The sequence below is a fragment of the Hesperophylax consimilis genome, chromosome 2 (assembly GCF_061612785.1).
Source record: "Hesperophylax consimilis isolate HC1 chromosome 2, BYU_Hcon_1.0, whole genome shotgun sequence".
Classification (NCBI taxonomy): Eukaryota; Metazoa; Arthropoda; class Insecta; order Trichoptera; family Limnephilidae; genus Hesperophylax; species Hesperophylax consimilis.
In genome coordinates this window covers 43892963-43912014 of record NC_142837.1, presented here as the reverse complement: position 1 = coordinate 43912014, position 19052 = coordinate 43892963, and the positions used below count along the sequence as shown (strand labels likewise).

Here is a 19052-nt window from a genome sequence, read left to right as displayed (position 1 = left end):
CATGCAGTTTACAATACTTTTGCAAAAATATAATATGTGTTCTGCGCGGAATGTAGTTACAAGAAGGTTATAATAGCAAAAGTCAGTAATAATCGTGTATACAATTTCTTTCAATTCTAAGAGCTTAGTTAGTTCTCCTCCGTACATTAATAATACCAGTTATTTTGGATAACGAACGAAATTATCCAAAAAGTTGTGCATATTGACAGATTATCCGACACCTTTGGAGGCCGCAGTAAAAGCAGCAGCTTTTGTCTAGCGACTGTCGTAATCATATTCCGACCATGCTCGCTAATATCGTCAACTGACCATAGATGACGGATTATATCGTCCGTGCTAGACCGCCTGATGGTCTAAAAATTTCGCGAGACAAGTGAATCTATCAAATGGATTGCGGTTTTTGCATAGAGCTACATTACATCAATGGGATTTTGTACAGTCGAGAGGCTTTTTTCATTAATTCAGTATCTAGGCCAGACTCTCTCGCAAGGCGCACTTGCTGTTTGTACACGGTAGGTATTACTTCATACGTAAATAAGGCTCAGCTTTTCTGTTTCTACCTTCCATAAATATTATGCACATTTATATGAAGGATGATTCTCCCTCGGAGCTTCCCGGTTGATACAGAGAGAGCCCAAGCACAGCGTACCTCTGTTGCTGGGTTTGTTGAATTTATTCAGAGTCAGCGTGTCTGCTCTGTATGAATTCATAATATTTTCATTTCGCCTTAGGTACTAGGTACGTATTATTAAATTGAAGAGTTCTGCTCAAATATGTGCTTTGTAGTTGCGAAACGAATTGCAAAGGGTTGGGCTATTACCATAATCTTGGGTATTTGTTTAAATTTGGTAGCTCTGCTTGGAGCCGAGTGAAGAAATCAGAATGAGCTTAGATTATTTATACGTGTTTATTGATTGCGTATTTTACAGTCAGAATGAGCTTAGATTACAATCAGAATGAGCTTCGATTATTCATACGTGTTTATTGATTGCGTATTTTATAGTCAGAATGAGCTTAGATTACAATCAGAATGAGCTTAGATTATTTATACGTGTTTATTGATTGCGTATCTTACACCAGATTTGGCAGCGCCATTCTTTTGGATGTCTCATATTTATTGCTTCTTCCTTTTTAAAGAATTTGTCAAATGTGTTTTTTCTAGGATGATAAGTTGATAAATATTTTTTAATTTTATTTTTTATTTAATATATATAAGTGGGTACAGGATGTTATATGAATACATAATATGGTTACAAAATATATTTATGTTCGCAATCTCACCAATGAAAAAACTGGTTCTTGTGCTCGGTGAGAGAGTTACACTTATTACACTATTAATAGAATACTATTATGCTATTGGTAAGTACAAATATATATAATAGGAACAATATATGAAGAAACAACATCTAAATACAGTGGAGTATAGACTGATAATAAATATCAATAAAGGGAAAAACAAATCCCCTTTCTTTTCCTTTTTAACCCTTCCAGCGCTTGAGGGTCCTATATGACCGGGCGTCTATATTTTATGAAAGTTTTTTATTTCTATATCATGCGGAAATTCTTTATTTTTTTTGACGTTAGAAAGAGAAATAATGACTCTCCAGTTTGCCTCAAATTTTTCTATGATTGGGTAAAAATGTGGTTAGCGTTTTGACTACATTTTTAACTTTTGATACTAAAATTGTATTATTTAGAAATAGTAATTAATGTTTATTTTAAATACATACACCGGAAAGATAATTTTACCTAGTTTCTAAAACAGTATTTTTTTTACGGAAAATTAAAAAAAGGATGTACAGGGTTTTCCAATAAGAGGTGTTATTTTGATATTCAATCGTAAAAGATCAATGGTTTCGTTGCTTGTGTGGCACGTAGCGCCGTCTTGTTGAAAGTAAACGTTGTCCAGATCAACACCATCCAATCCCGGCCATAAAAAAATCAATAATCATCTCTCGACAGCGCAATTCATTCACCGTAACTGTTGCTCCAGCCTCATTTTCGAAAAAGTAAGGTCCAATGACTCCGCCGAACCATAAACCGCACCAAACAGTCACACGTAGAAGATAGAGAGGCTTTTCAACAATAACTCTTGGGTTTTCCTAGCCCCAGATGCGACAATTTTGCTTGTTGACGAAGCCACCGAGGTGGAAATGGGCCTCATCACTCAAGATGATTTGCATTTGATTCACTCAAGTGAATTTTAATAATTTCAATGCTTTGTTGAAGCGTGTATCGTTCCATTTTTTTTAATGGCGTAGTTTCTACTTGTCAAATGTCAAAAAATTACAGCTTCAAAAGTAACATCTACCGAAATAGCGGGCTATTCAAAATAACACCTCTTATTGGAAAACTCTGTATTTAGCGCATTTGAAATACACAGAAAACATTGCTAACTGAATAAATGTGTTGAAAGTACTACAGGGTTAACCCACCCCACTAGGAAGATTCAATCTTCTCAAAAAAAGTTTGTTTTTTACGGGTTGATTTTTTACCACTAATACAATAATTTTCTTAGATACTTACATACTTCTGCAAGCATATTTTGCAGCTCTCATAAGAGTCCGGATAGCAAGTTTAAGGGATAAGACAAACAACTCTAAAAATGTCCTTATCGTGGAATCTCACCAGAGTCCAGACTCTAGCATCGCAGCACACTGGGGAAAGTTGTTTGCCCCGTTAATCTAATACTTATTATTTTCAAATTATTGTATTATTTTTGTATATGCTTTGTTGATGCGTGGGATTGCACAAACCTCCCCACATTCCGAATTAAACACTTTTGTTATTATAAAGTGGGGTTGCTTCGTTCCTTTCCCATAAGTTGAGGTTAGCTCGGCGGTTCGGCTCGCGTATGTATGCGTAGCATTAGGTTCTGAAGAATGCATATATTTTTATCAGCATCCAGAATTGTTTCAACATTATTTATTGTGAATGAACATTCAGTAGAACTATTATACACAATTTATTACCTATTTTAGACCGTACCTACTAAGACTGGTCAGTTTAAGTAGAACATATAATCGTTGGTTAGTTCTAAATATTATTTAAATGATGTTTGACATTTTGTTGTTTTGAAACACTGCTGGGGCAAAAGACAGGTCAAGAATGAAGTCTGCGAGCCAGACCTTGAGCCTTGTTATTTTATAACACCATTAGTGGGCAATAAACAGACCAGGAATTTCAGTCGGCAATTTAGACTTTTGGTAAACTTGTTGAATTCTGCTGCTTGCAAAGGATCTTTTAAGTCGGGGTTTTAAGTAAACATGCACAAAATAGGTTTTTAGGGTGTTAGTTTGGGTTATTTTAATAATTTATTTTTGTATTTCCTTCCCATAAACTTAACTTTGATTGAGAAAAAAATTGAACTTTAATGCATACTTTACCATCTACCAAGATATGAATAGTAATTTGTTTGTTTGCGTATAAAGACAAGTTTATCGACTTTTTCTTTACACTGTTGGTGCAGATGTTTAGTCCAGAAATGGAATGAAATATGGACAGCAAAACAGGACATTAAATTATTTGATTTAATTAATAAATAAATTTTTCTTCTTTCTCAGGGAGGTTACCCAGCCAAGCTCAAGAAGGTGCTGATCGTGACCGCGCCACTGTGGTTCAAGGCGCCCTTCAAGATCTTGCGCCTGTTCGTGCGCGAGAAGCTGCGTGAGCGCGTGTTCACGGTGAGCGTGCCGCAGCTGACGCAACACGTGCCGCGTGCGTCGCTTCCCCGTAGCCTCGGCGGGCCCCTGCGCGTGGACCATGGCGCCTGGTGAGTCTAACAAACAACGCACCAAACACATTCTGGCATGCCTTCTGACTTCGGTTCTGATGAGCACTACGCTCTTCGCCTTGGCCGAACCTAAGTTGTACGTAGTTTTTATACATGATATTCCACATCTCATTATCATGGATTTTGGTGATGGAATCGCTTCCCTCTACGGAATTTTGAAATTTGAAGAGATTGGCAAGTCGCAAGATTTCATTCTGTTAGACAAAGACAATGACCCTTGGATAATGAGTCTAACAAGTTGGGCAAATACTGCCGGTTCTCTTGAGCGCTTACGCTCTGCACGTTTTATAAATTATCTTCCGCATCTCAACATCATAAATTTTGGTGATGCAATCGCTTGTCTCTGTGAAATTTAGAAACTTGAGGGTAAATTTGAGAGCAAACACTTTGGCATGCCATGATGGTTCTGCTATTTGCAGTGGTCTGCAACTTGGCAAACCTCAGTTGTACATAGTTTCTACAATTTATTTTCCACATCTCATCATTATGAAAGTAGGTGATAAATTCTTTTGTGGAATTTAGAAATTTCAAAAGATCTGCAAGTGCCAATCTTTCATATCATTGGTGAGTCTAATGAGTCGTACAAACTCTGCCTTCTGAGCTTCTCTTGAGCAATATGCTCTGCCCCCTAGACCCAACTTGGCCGAATCTAAGTTTTACATAGTTTTTAAACCTTATACTCCACATCTCATCATAGATTTTGGTGATGGAATCGCTTGCCTTTGTGGAAGTTAGAATTTCTATTATGCCCCAAGCCTTCTTACCGATAGACCATTGCCCCTGGTGGATCTAACAAACACGTTGAGCAAACACTACAAACTCTGGCATGCCTTCTGATGGTTCTGCTGAGTGCTTTTCTCTGAACCCAAGTTATTATACTCCATATCTCATCATTATGGATCTTGGTGTCATCTTGTAAAAAAAATAACCAAAAAAGTCATGGCTCAAAGTTTCATACCAATGAGTGTTACGCTCAGTTGACCAGATTTGAATAATCGGATAATTCGCAACGTTCCTCTTGCCCTTCTCCTTCCCCACTTCCTTCAGCTTTACAACATGGCTCCTGGAAGTTGTAACTGCTGTGTGATGTATTATATAAACAACGTATGATAAACAATATTTTGTACCTACACATTTAGTTTATCTCATTGGTTTGTATTATTTCTTTGCTTTGATATTTTTACTTTGCTTTTCATATAATGCTGAAAACGGGTCCTTTAGCTTTGATCATGCGTTTTTAGATCTTCCTTGGCCCTCATCATTCTTTTCTCTTCTTCTTTCAAGAACAGTAGTCGTCCATGTAAGCTTTATCATCTTTAGCGCTCGGTTCTTTCCAAGACCAGCTTTCATTGCATCGTTTATCATTCCAGGCTGCAACACTGCGACAGAGCATTGACCAACTGCAATGGAAAATCAGGAACGGATAGCAAATCTAATTTTATTAGCAATCGAGCGCCTGAAATCCTCGCTAACGGAAACATCGTCCAGCGGGAGACGAGTGGCGGCGACGGTAATATGACTTCAGACCACACGTGTGACGTGGAGGACAGAATCAAGGTGCCCCCGCTGGCCAACGGGGATGTCAAGATGCACATCGTTAACCACGCCGATAAGAAACAAAACAATAACGCCAACGGGGACAGCGCCTGCGGAGACAAGCTCAAGGCTGGCAGCTCGGGGGACGAGGAGGATCTGAAGATATCGCGTGAGTGCTTTCATACCATCAACTTGCTTTTCAGGATTTTCATCTCATTGACCGTCTGAAACATCTTTATAACTTAGTGCTCATAATCTATATCTGTGGTCTTAGGTGTAAACATGTCTTAGGTACTTATTAGATTATTACACTGGTTCAGCATTGATATAGGCCATATAGATCCGGCCATAACCCCTATTTAAGGTTGTACCCATGCTGTTAAAATATGTCAAGTTTTTCACTATTCCGACTTTACACGCCGCATAATATTTACATTGCATTTATAAGGGATGAATGCTAAACCTCAGGAGAACAGTTTAAAAGTTTCTCTGGTTTATATTTCTCGAATTATGGGAAAGCAATTGATGAAGATGAAGGAAAAGCAAATGGCGCTAAACGCCGCTTGCGGTTGCTTCATTCCTTTCCCATAATCCGAGGCTCGGCTTGCGTTTCGGCTCTCAAATGTATACGCAGCATAAGATGTAAATGTTTTCTTTGTTTATATCAAGCAAATACTTACAACATTGCTATTTTTGTACTTGTCAGTTATTGACCCAAAACCGCAGAAATAATTTATTTTTGGCGCCCAACATGAGGCCTTTTTTGCTGTCGTATTATTGACCATCTGCTATTTTTCACCTGTTTTATGATTGTTATCTGATCTCACCGTTTTACTTACCATCTTTATTCCATTTGGCCACTATTTTTCCTTTGCTTAGATCCATCATCTTATCTTGCCTTCAACCAGGACCACAGCTATAATAATTCTTAAACATTAGTTCACAATTTTGTGCTTTTTTATTTTGTCATAATTTATCTACAATCTCTACGTATTTATTATTTTTTTAATGATAAACCAATGTTTTTAAGACAAGGTTTTTATGCATAGCACATAGGATATTAAATTATTATAATCAATAATTAGTCGCCTGTAATATCAATACAAATTGAAAATATCTCCCTCGTAAAAATAAATGCCGTTGACGGGAATTGAACCAGCACCTTCTGATGTTCGGTCAGTTCGGATTGATATTACAGGCGACTAATTATTGCTTATAATAATTTATTATTTTATCTGTTTAGTTTATTTTGTTTGCTAATGCTTGTGTTGTTGTTGGTTGGTTAGCAGCCGGCCACACTTGGTGCTCGTCCGCTTCGTCGGTTTGCGGCTCGGCCTCGTCAGGGTTCTCGGACGACGACGGGCTGGCGGCCGCGCCCGCTTCCGGGCTGGCCCCGCCGGCGCTGCTGGCGCGCGTGCGCTCGCTGGGCCGCGCCGGCCTTGTGCAGCAATACAACGAAATCAAACAGTGTCCGCCCACAGGCACCTTCACGCACACCAAGTTAGTATAACATTCATACATGCAACATTGGCTTTACAACCCTGAGGGGCGATTCCAGTTAAAATTAACAACTTGGCAAGATTACTTTTAACTAACAAAAATTGCTAATGTTGCCTCTAAAACAGAAGTTCGCAATCTTTTTTGCCCCATAGACCACCTGCTGATGTTTTGGGTCTACCCCAGTGATGGTATGCCTGAATTTGTATTTCCCTAGATTATAGCATGGGTTTTTAAGAGGTATTCGTAATTATAAATAAAGAATTAAACAAGTCGTATAAGTTATAACATTACTACTGATATCAAATGTGCAAGTTCACCTCTATTTGCTTGTCATGCACCCCCAAATTATTTTTTTTCGTTGACGTGGATCCCCTGCAGGTCGAAATATACCACTTTGGAAATGGCTGCTCTGAAATCATGAAAAATCTATTTCCTAAATAGCCTCTATTTTATAATTTAAAACACAATGAATAAAATAGCACAAATCCATACTAGATATTTGCTATACCTTTTGACTAAAAAAACAATTATTTAGATTGGTTGGGTATTTTTGCCTCAAATGCAAATTTAAATTTGTATGAAAAATGCAGCGCAGCTGTTCCTCTTACATCGAACCCGAATCTACCCCCTGGAAGAGTCTTGGCCGTCTCTAGAAAAGCTCCTTTACCTTAGACTAGGTACCGTGATACAGTGCGATATTTTAATTCGGTGGCGACTTTTATCGTTGTGATATCTCTATCAGCATAACTCTCGCTACCACTCAGAAATTACTTTTACTTTAATTTTAATAATTTTTCAGGCAACGTGTACACAATGACGTTTCGAAAATAAGAGTCAAATTAGTTGGTGGCTAGTTACATTAAAAAAATTGTCTGTTGAATTGTGAAGCTGTTTTTTTTTTGGAAATGTAAATACATTTTATGAATTCCTCAAAGATTATAGGTAATAGTTTTGTATCATTTATATTGTAAAGTATACCAGTGTCGATTAATATTTGTGACTAGTTACTAGTTAGTGCACTTGAAAATTCAAACTCGTTTTTTTTTTTTAATTTTATTTTATATTGGCGTATCATTGTAATAAGCTTATAACAAATGGCATATTAAAGTCGTCCCACTCGGAAAGGAGACTTTGAACACCATTTTTTATTTTGATCCCAAACAAACAAATGTACAAATTAAAAAATATATATAAAAATTTCAATAGTTCAAACAGATATAAAAATTTCTGACAGATGTTTTTATATAAAAGCTTTTTAGTTTCATAGTTGAAAATTGAACTCACCCCATTTTATGGTACTGTTAGACAGGTTACGGTTCAGCTGTCGGCTTTTTTCCATTCTTGCCAGCTGTCTTCTGCTCAGCAGAGCCGTTCTGGTATTAAAAAAATCTTATTAATCATGTTCACAATCCACAATTTTCTTGTGGAACTCCCTACATTTGTCTGACCATTAACCTTTTGAACGCGTTAATTTGCTCCGTTTTATCTATACCCGTACGCGGTACATATTTTCAAATACCTATGCACGCAATTAAATGTCAAATTATAGCATTCTGGCATGATTTATTGGACTATATAGACAGAACAGATTATTCTCCACAATATGATAACAAATCCTCGTGTGTCAACACTCTTGGATGTTTATAAAAACAAAAACATAAAATTTCATACAAAGACGTACCGTATCTTTTGAATGTGGTCCCGCCATTCGCTCGGCGTGTGTGTAATTAGGCCACTGCGTTGATAGACACAAGTGGAACACCATGAGCACTTATCATTTTTTGTTATGAAAACTTTTTCTAAAACTGGACACGTAAATTTTATGTCACAAAATACTAACAAAATTGAACTAACGCCATCCGTTGACAAAATTGTAAACTATGGCACTCGAAGGCGCGAAGAGGCTCACTTGATTATCGATGTTTTTAAATGAAACACAAATTTATTTTCGAGAAATTCTTGTAGATGTCAGCATCGTGATAGTTCTACAAATGTTCAAGCGAGCGGGAAATAAATTTATGTCAAAAGACCGCTGGAATATCGGCATTCAAAGTTTCCGTATCAACTGTTGATACGGCCGCGTGTGAGTATGGACTTTTTGCCGTAACAACAGTTGATACGGCCGCGTGCATAGAGTTAATAAGTTGTGTCCTTGGTGTAGCACTCTACTGACAGTAGTAATCCTTACACTCTCCTGTTTAGGTATTACCTTATCTTCATTTGTAACCTAAACATTATTTGGTTGTATTGTTTGTTTTATGAGCCTGTTTTGTCTGTTTCAGATTATTAAAGAATTTAGCCAAGAACCGTTACAATGATGTCCTGTGCTACGATCACTCCCGTGTTCTACTTTCACAGCTGGACGAGAATGATCCGTGCAGTGACTACATCAACGCTAACTACGTTGACGGATACAAACAGAAAAATGCCTTCATATCTACGCAAGGTAAAACATGCTTTACTGAAAACATCCTATGCACTCAAATAAACCATTCATTTATTCTGTACATTTGTAGAAACATGAAAAGTTGATATATCTTTTTATGTATTAAATTTCGAAATTATATTTTCTTTGCTTTAAAAAAGTCAATTGATCTATTGACCAACTGACCAGTTATGGCAAAACATTATTCAAACATCAAAATCCAAATATTGTTATTATTATTATTATTATGCTATTTAACACATTCATGGACACGAGGACTATTGACTTGATTTCAGAGGAGATGTGATGTGATGTACATATTATACGTCTTTTAGTCTGGGACGCGGTACGACACAGCGGACTGGGAAGTCAATTTTTGTATTGTAGTATAGGATATAGCACGTCTATTTGTGTCACAACGCGAACACTTCCATATTTGATAGTGTAACACCCATAGATGTTCATTTTTTACTACTGATTTTCATCAACTTCACAAAACACATGTGACAGCATGTGTCATATCATGAACCTCGGTTTTCTGGCGAGTGTCCGTCAATGTGGTATCCCTTTCGCAACATTCCCGGTAGCATAGTGCCCAAAATGTATTAAGTGGGATGTAAAAATCACTTATGTTTGGGTGTTTTAAACTCCTATCACATTTGATGACTATCAAATCTACATTCAGCGTCAATTAAAAAAAAAAATTTGAATGTTGATTCTCGGCCCCTTATCAAATTATGATCTGTCAATGGGTGAGAAACAACTTCTCTACGAAAACGGCCACCTCCATGGTGGATGGGTAAGGCTCTCGACTAGCAATCCCAAGGTCGAGAGTTCAAATCCCAGCGTGTGCAAGTAAATTTTATTTGATAAAATTGTGTTATTTCACGATTTATGAATTTAAAATAATATACAGTATATTTGCGGCATGTTCCAGAGTGAAAGATACTCTCAGTATCGCACCTGTGTAAGACCACCATTCAGAATTGAAACGTTGCTTGAAATGGCTTGTTTGACGGCCAGATCTGAATAGTTAGGTACTACCCCGCCTTTCTCTTCCCCATCTCCTTCTCTTCCTCATTACCTTCAGCTTCACAACATACCCCGATTGGGGATGCCATAGTCCCATTGGCTCCAGACGGTTGGGACTTTTGTGCGGTTTTCACATTAAAAAATAAATGTTAAGGAGAGCAAAAAAGATAGATATTTAGATATATTACTAGATATTTATGGAGTTTGATTTAAATTTTTAGCAATAATAGATAAATAAATAATAAATTCATTCGTAGGAATGACACGCTCCGATATAAATACATAGAATGACTTTGTTTTGTTAAGTTGGAACTTAATTATTTAAAAAAAAATTCAAATGGGGATCAGTGTTTTGTGATTGAAAGAAGACTCAAGTTTTTCAATATGTGCGAAACTCGACTGACACGAGTGGAACCCCCATTCACCACAGTTGATGTTGGCTTCATGAGAATGGGTTATTTTATGTGTAACTCATCGCGCATGTGGGATATGCCACCAGCATCTGTTTTTCCTCCTTCTATTTATTATATTTATTTATTGCATCTCACTATACATAAATCACTTTTTTTTTCATAAAAATTAACCTCACTAGGACTAAGCCTGTATCGAGGTTAAGAATTTATATTTGAGTGAAGCAAACATAGAGTAATCACAAACATAAAGTAATACTACATACAAACAACAAAATATTTCAAAAAGATAAAAAAAATGTATTTGAGTTACCAGATGGGTAATTTGACAGTATATTGTAACAATATTTGAACCATAACTACTTATTAATCATTATTCCCAAGAAGAAACAAGTAGATAATAAAGACAGCCAGGGTGACGTTCACTTTTTAGCAAATGAGATATAAAATCTTATTATTTAAGAAAGGACAAGGATGAAAAAATATTAAAATATTAAGTCTGTCAATACAAACATTTAAAATAACTTTTCAAATTTCAAGGCCCCTTCAAGACCTGCATTAATTAATCCCTTCGACAGCCCCTACCTTAACCCGCCTATATGAATTTATTGTTTAACCTAAAACTACTTAAAAAGGGAGAAAACTAATGATTCCATAACAAATTATTGCGACACTCTGCCGCCGTAAAGTACATGCAAAACTTACAAGTAGACTTAGGTTAGATAAGTATTTATTGAAAATATAATATAGCCTTCTTGTACCTATATTCCGTGCAGGTAAATAGATCTGCGTAAATATCGATCTTTCGATACGTTTATGTGTTTCTAATCTTTCACGAGACAAACTGCATAGAATCAAAAGACACCAAAACGTAAGAGAGGATGCGTTGTTATTTACGCACAAGTAATGAGATACTTTCTAGATTTGTTAGTATCCATATTACTTGGGGAGATGCGTCTTTGTGAGATTCCAACATACTTGACACAAAAACTCATTTCTTGTGGTTGGTTACCTTTTTGTGTTTCTCAACAATTGCTGTCAATGACTAATTGTTTATGTGCGTGTTTGTTTCAGGTCCCCTGCCTAACACGTTTGGTGACTTCTGGCGCATGGTTTGGGAGCAGCACTCGCTGGTGATTGTGATGACCACGGGCACGGTGGAGCAGGGACGGCCCAAGTGCGGCCAATACTGGCCCGTGGCGCCCAACACACAGACCACCTACCAGGGCTTCAGCGTGCTCACACAGTCCGTTGAGTCCAACCCTGACTACAGGGTCACCGAGATGCTGGTCACCAACCTCAAGGTGGGTAACAGTTCGTTAGTCAAGCGCGAGTCAAGTTAACCTAACAGAAGCTGGGTGTTCTGTGGGCAGGGCCTGCGATGCTATTATGGTACACAACTGCTGACCCTGTACAAATCACGTCTGGAGCCCCAAAATACCTTACAAAACTCTTGACTCTGTGCAGAAATAGTCAGCACGTTTGATAGATTCTGCTTTCTTAACAAACGGATTGTAATCTTTAGAGTACCAGCGTCAGATAGGTATGCTGTCCTTGTTCTACCTGTATTACAATGGAAGATGCTCCGAGGAACTAGCATCATTGATCCCACCGGTGCATAGTCGGGAAACACGCCAAACGTGCACCTAACATATGTACACGCTTATATTTGTCACATGAGAACGGGTCGCTTCTACGACACATTCTCGAGTTCAACTGCTCAGCTATGAAATGTTTTGATAAGGGCCCCGAGGGGAATTGTTTTCCTCAGCTACCAACAAATACTCCGATTCACCAATTCATTGTAGATTTCAGGACCAGTGTAAAATAATTATTTTTCTACAAAAACAAAAAAATTGACTTGATTAAACATCATTTCAATTACGATGGTTACACGGCACCCTTTATTTGAATGGGTTAATATAAATTTCACCTTAAAGCTTGAAGAGCTATTAGAGAAGTTGTGACTGATTCATCTAATGTGTTCTAAGAAATTGATGGGATAGGCACATAAAAGATTTAAAATTTTACAGGTACAATTCCAAAGTCGGTGTCAGACTGCAAAACCGCAGCGGCAGATTTAACATTAAATGTTTTTATAATTATTATTATCTTGTCTTGTACCATTTCTGCGGTCCACTGCTGCGTTATGAAGTCTACCGCCGACCTTTGAATCCTACGTTTACTATCAGGCAGTGGCGGCCAGCTAATATGTGCTCCCGAGCGCCGAACAACCAACAAGATTTCCGACATGGCTAATCACAATACGAAACTCGGTTCGTTTATAATATCTCATTCAAAAGGTACCTACTTATTAGGCGCGCTTAACTTGCAGACCGACTTTGACTTGTGCCTATGTTCGTAGCAGTTCGTTTTCGATTGCGATCCAAAATTTAACTGCTTTGTCGCATGTTGTGTGGAACAGTCGAAAGCGTGGGTACATACCAGTTCATACTATTCTTTGCAAATAATACCATATCATGGACGGCGTTCGGGGTTTTACCACCACATCAGAAGGAACGGTTTATTCAGTAGAAAGTTAAACTAAAACGCGTATGTTTTATATTATTGTCGATATCGTGGTTTCAATTTACCATCTGCTATTTTTCAGCGAATGTTCCGCTTCTTCGATACAAGCATACATGATAAAACTTGTCATTAAGAGATGAGTGATGGTCAGATTACTCATTATCAGTTTAGTCAGTACTCGCCGTTGCCGGGTACGGGCATTATCTGTTGAATTTAAAACTTTTCTTACTCTGCGAAAGTTTTGATATTTAATTGCAGGTTATATCGATCTTGTATATCAATTATTAATAAGGTATATCAATTGCAGGATATACTAATTTATGATTACTTTTGTGTTTGTTCAAAGTATAAATTAAGAATGAGTTTGAATGTGGAATACATTAAGAACAATAGGTCGAATTTTGAAAACAAAGTGATAATAAAAAATGCCGTTCCACCTAAAACCTGAACTGATAATAAAACAAGAGTGAAAATCTGGATCGAAGAAGTTTACTCGATCATTTAACAAAACATTGTATAACAAATCTTTGTAGCTCTGTGCATGTGATCAATTCAATAGTTTATTTTGTTTTCCGTGTTTAATTTACGATGTTGATTCAGTTTGGACAATCAGCGGTGTTACTGATGTAACTCACCTTTCTGAAAAAATCAAAAAACATAATTCTTGTCATTTACATTTACAAAAAGTTTTGAGCTTAAAGGTTTTAGGAAAAGTTGACATCAGAATGCAATCGGATTCAGGCTACCGTGCCTAAGTTAAACACCATAATGAGCTATTTAATAAAAATCGATACAGGTCAAATTTCCCAGAACATGATTTAAATGTGACGCTTATGACTTATGACTTCCTAAATAAAGATCAGTAAAAGGTAAACTCTGTGCAATTTACGCCCGCGACGATTTTTCAAAAGCTAACAGCGCTTTATCAATTTTACAACTTTTTTATAGTATCTACATGTTTATTAGAAGACTTTCCCGAGACTGTGAAATTACTAAAACTTATGTGCACAATTCATGACCTTTGGAATGACCTCAGTTGAAAGCTAAAGATGTTTCTCAACGTTAAAAACAATAAAATCTTTTTTAAACACGTTGAGCCAGGACAGACTGAACGCACTATCAGTGTTGCATTGATAGAGGTCTTCGCTAAACAAAAGGAGCAGAGAATAGAACTTCTTTATAAATAGGTATCTACCTTTATTTAATTTATTTTATGACTTAATGTTTTAATCCAGTGAACCCCCACATATTTTGACCACCGGCCGCCACTGCTATCAGGAGTCTTTTTGTTTTTGAACAGTTAAACTATCTAAATGGAATTGTGTCGTTTTTTTATGCTCATACAATGGGTTAGCAATGGGTCGTGTGATCAACTTCAAAATGTTTTATGACTGTAATGTTTAAATCATAGTCTTTGTATGCTGACAACACAATAATATCTAACAATATAATAATGCAATGCGATAATTAAATACATTTATTCAATACATTAATTCAAAACATTAATACTAACTAACTATCCATCACAACTTTTCACCGCAGGGGTAGGCAGAAAGGACGGACCGCCAAACATCTCGGTCACACCACACACTTCTTGCCTCATTCACATTCATACATTGTCTCATACATACTCTTCTATTATTTTGACTCTTGACATGGCTTAATCATACATGGTTTTATCACACAAACGCCTCAGAGATCTCATTTCAACAGCATTCAGTCTACTTTCATCCTTTCTCTGCCAGTTTCGTGCTTCACTTCCATACATCAGGGTAGGTACCAACACTCCATTGTGGACTGCTAGCTTCGCTTCTTTGGACAACTACGTTCAGTCCTCCATTAATGGAGTTACCTGCATTTTGGCATTTATATAACGCAGTTTAGTTTCACCTTCTTTCAATATCTCTGTCAGTCTTCCCATCTCTCGTAAACATACTTCCTAAATACACAAACTCATCCACCTGCTCCAAGTACTCCTCATTAACAACTATATTGCACACTGTTCTCATACTCTCTCTTTCAAACACCGTGACTAGACTTACTTACATTCATCATTAACTCATTCTTCATACATACTTCGTTCATCCTAGACACGAGAGACTGTAGATCTTCCGTACTGTTAGCAATCAGCACCGCATCATCATCGTACAACAGGCAACATACTTTCAGATTACTCAAATTCTTGCCCAATCCCACCTCTTTCAATTCTTGCATACAATTATCCATGTATAGACTGAATAACCATGGTGATATTACGCAGCCTTGTTTAACACTTTTTGTGATATCAAACCACTCCATAAAACCACCGTTCACCCTAATACATGCAACACTTCCCTTATACAGAGACACAATTGCCTGAGTGAGATTCGTGTTCACTCCACACTTAACACCTACCACAGCTTTTTCCTGTCGACTCGGTCGTATGCTTTTTGTAGATCTACAAAGGCACAGAAAAGTTTCTGGTTTTTTGCCAGTAACTTCTCGGTGAGCATACGTAATGAAAAGATCTGGTCCATGTACCCCATGCCACTCATAAAAGCACCTTGCACATTCCATATTTTAATAAAATAATTAAATGCCGTAATACCTGCGCAACAGAATGATATAATGCAATAATACAAAAAAATAAAATAATACAATTACTACACTATAATACAATGTGATCTTAGCACGGGGTACCCCAGTAAGGACAGATTTTTTCCTATTGTAAAAAACCATTAAATAAGTAAATAAATAGCTGTGACAATGTTGCATTTAATATTTTATAAATATGACAAACTGTTTATATAGTAATCTCTGTTTATATAGTAATGATTGTATGATATTCCAGACGGAAGAGAGCCGACCCGTCTCCCACTGGCAGTTTGTGCGCTGGCCCGACTACGGGGTGCCAGGTAGCGCGGGCGCCGTGCTGCGCTTCCTTTCGGGGGTGCGCTCTCGCCAGGCACGCGGCCTGCGCGCACTCGGCGACCGCTGGGCCGGGCACTCGCGCGGCCCGCCCATCATTGTGCACTGCTCCGCCGGCATAGGCCGAACGGGTAATTAATTTTATTTTATATTTTGATTAGATGGATTAACTAATAGACAATTTGATGAATAACATAAATGAATTTACTTCTATGGTACATGAATTGTCTGGGGCATATGACATGGGCCGGCCCTGAGCCAAACAGCACCTGATGCGAGTAAAATTTCGGCGCCGGTTTTGGAAATTCGGTGCCCAATTAAACTGCTCCAATTACACCCGCATACTTATCGTGCATATATCGTGCATCTTGCATATAGCTTATCGAGAAATAAATAGAAAGTAATTAACAAAATAATTATTAAATATTCAGATTTAGTAAAGTCTACTTACAAACCTTTTGAAGAGAGAATGTCATGTTGATGGTTTAACCCTTTGTTCGCCAGCGTATCCTTACGATACTATTAAAAAATCATTACTCTAAATATGACTGATGCTATTCTGCTGTGCTAGAAGCTATTTTGGGAAACTACTTACGGTAGATTATAAACACATTATCTGGTAAGACAGTACAATTTACAAATACATCATTTTGTAGAAAATATGTAAGGTGTTGCGAAAATAGAATCAGCTGGCGCATGATGAAAATTTAGTGTCCGCGATCAAGAAGTTAAAGCCCTTTCGACAAATTTGAGTTGCATATTTTAGAATGTTCATCTTTATATATATATATATATATATATTTTCTATTACACAGACACTGTATGTCTTAGCCCACGTATATTCTATATTATACAATTTTAAAAATTTATGGTCTTTACAATTTTTTCCACTAAACACTGACCTAAAATTGCTGATAACGAAAAAAGAACACATATTTTATTATACATATGTATTATAAACATTACTGCCACCTCTCTTTTTTGTTGTTTCATATAAAAATAATATGTAGTAAAAAAATATCATAAATTTTTCTCAAATTGCTGTGGTACAATTGGACATTTTAATTATTCTGTAGTTATACTTAGATAAATGTAGTTAGATATACAGTGCTAGCTCGTGACTTTTGGGTGTACTAGAGTGCTAATATTACAAAAAAAGTAATTTTTGATGTTATTGTAGCTGAAAACGATTTTTCTTTTCTTTGGAAATTCGATTTTTTGTATGAAGTATTTCAGGAAATTTCAGTTTGACAGTGCGCCGCATTGATTTCCTGAAAACCTTCATACAAAAAATCGAATTATAGAAAAAAAAAAAAACTCGTTTTCAACTACACCAACAACAAAAATGACATTTTTTTTAATATTAACACTCTAGTACACCTAAAAGTCACGAGCCTCCACTGATAATATATATGAATCACCTAAGGAGCCCCATATTCGATGTGATCCATCTGTGTATGTTTATGTGATGTACTTATTTGATTGAATATAATTGTAAAGCTGCTCATCTCGACACAGGAATTCCCTAGTGAGATGAGCAGCGGAGGATAAAAAAAACGTTTTTCTGACCTAACCTAAAACAAGGTTAACATTTTTTTTATATATTTTTATTTATTTATTTATCTATCAATATAAAGGTTTTTACTTGTATTTATCAACATCTGTCTCACTAGGGTACACCTGTGTCGAGACAGACGTATGTGAACAAAGTGTGAACAAAGGTGACCTATTACTAGATAATGTTAACTTGTCGTTAAAATAATATAATATTTATACATAATTGCTGTGTTGATTTTAAACGAATAAACTAAAAGCTGAGAAGGTCACTACTAAAATAGGTGTGCATTGTGTAACTAATGTTTATAAGAGATTATACTTACTTTTAAACGGTGGATTAGCGACTGAGCGGTCAGCCTAGGAATCACAGGAGATAATACAGTAGAACCCGTTAATTCGAACCCCGATAATTCGAAAAAACGCGTAATTCGAAATTTTTGCAAAAAAAATTTCCGCTGAAAAATTTTTTCATACAATTTTTTTTTTAATTCGAAATTCGTTAATTCGTAATTCGAAATTTATTTTTGTCCGCGCACGAAAATTTGTTCGTGTAATTCGAAAAAATTTGATTTTTGCGAAAATAAATCATAATATTTCCTAAATCTGAATCTAAAAGTCAGCCGTGGCGGTAAAACGCCGAAAAATGTATTTTTACGTGGTTATACATCGTCCTAATTAGTATTATTATTTTGTAAATCTGAATCGATTTACACTGCAATGTCGTATTTTTTCAAATTTATTTTGAATATCCGAGTTTAAAGGGCCGAGAAAATACATTTTACGCGGATATATGTCGTAGTTTTACGAGTTTACGCCAAATATCTGAATTTAAAGGGTCGGCCGGGACGAATCTCGGCCGTGTAATTTCGATTTACGCGTAAATATATCGTATTTCATCACCGCGACGGAAATCGGACGCGAAATTTCAATTTACGCGGAAATATATCGTATTTTTACTAACTTTACTTCGAATATCCGAGTTGAAAAAATACGGCGCGACAGAAATCGGCCGAAAAATTTCGATCCATGCCGAAATATGACATATTTTTACGAATTTACTTCAAATATCTGAACTTAAAAGACCGGCCGCGATGAAAAACTGCCGACAAAATTCGATTTACGCGGAAATATATCATATTTTTACGAATTTATTTCGAATATCTGAATTTGAAGAGCCGGCCGCGACGGAATACGGCCGCGAATTCTCGATTTACGCGGAAATATATCGTATTTTTACGAATATCTCAATTTAAAGGGTAGGCCGCGACCGAAATCGGCAGCGAAATCTCGATTTACGCGTAAATATATAGCATTTTTATGAATTTATTTCGAATATCTGAATTTGAAGAGCCGGCCGCGACGG

General features: G+C 36.7%; 1 protein-coding gene across 2 annotated transcripts in view; it reads left to right on the top strand.

Moving 5' to 3' along the window:
• Ptpmeg2 (Protein tyrosine phosphatase Meg2) overlaps positions 1-19052 on the top strand; it is a 417214-nt gene that overhangs the window by 391663 nt on the left and 6499 nt on the right. Inside the window, exons 5-10 of one of the 2 annotated variants that reach the window (XM_089642985.1) lie at positions 3564-3772; positions 5164-5498; positions 6619-6829; positions 9112-9275; positions 11771-12000; positions 16056-16263. In XM_089642985.1, coding sequence (XP_089499111.1) covers positions 3564-3772; positions 5164-5498; positions 6619-6829; positions 9112-9275; positions 11771-12000; positions 16056-16263 — 1357 coding nt within the window. Of the gene's footprint in view, positions 1-3563; positions 3773-5163; positions 5499-6615; positions 6830-9111; positions 9276-11770; positions 12001-16055; positions 16264-19052 lie in introns of both variants that reach the window. The other variant, XM_089642978.1, reaches the window with a different exon arrangement.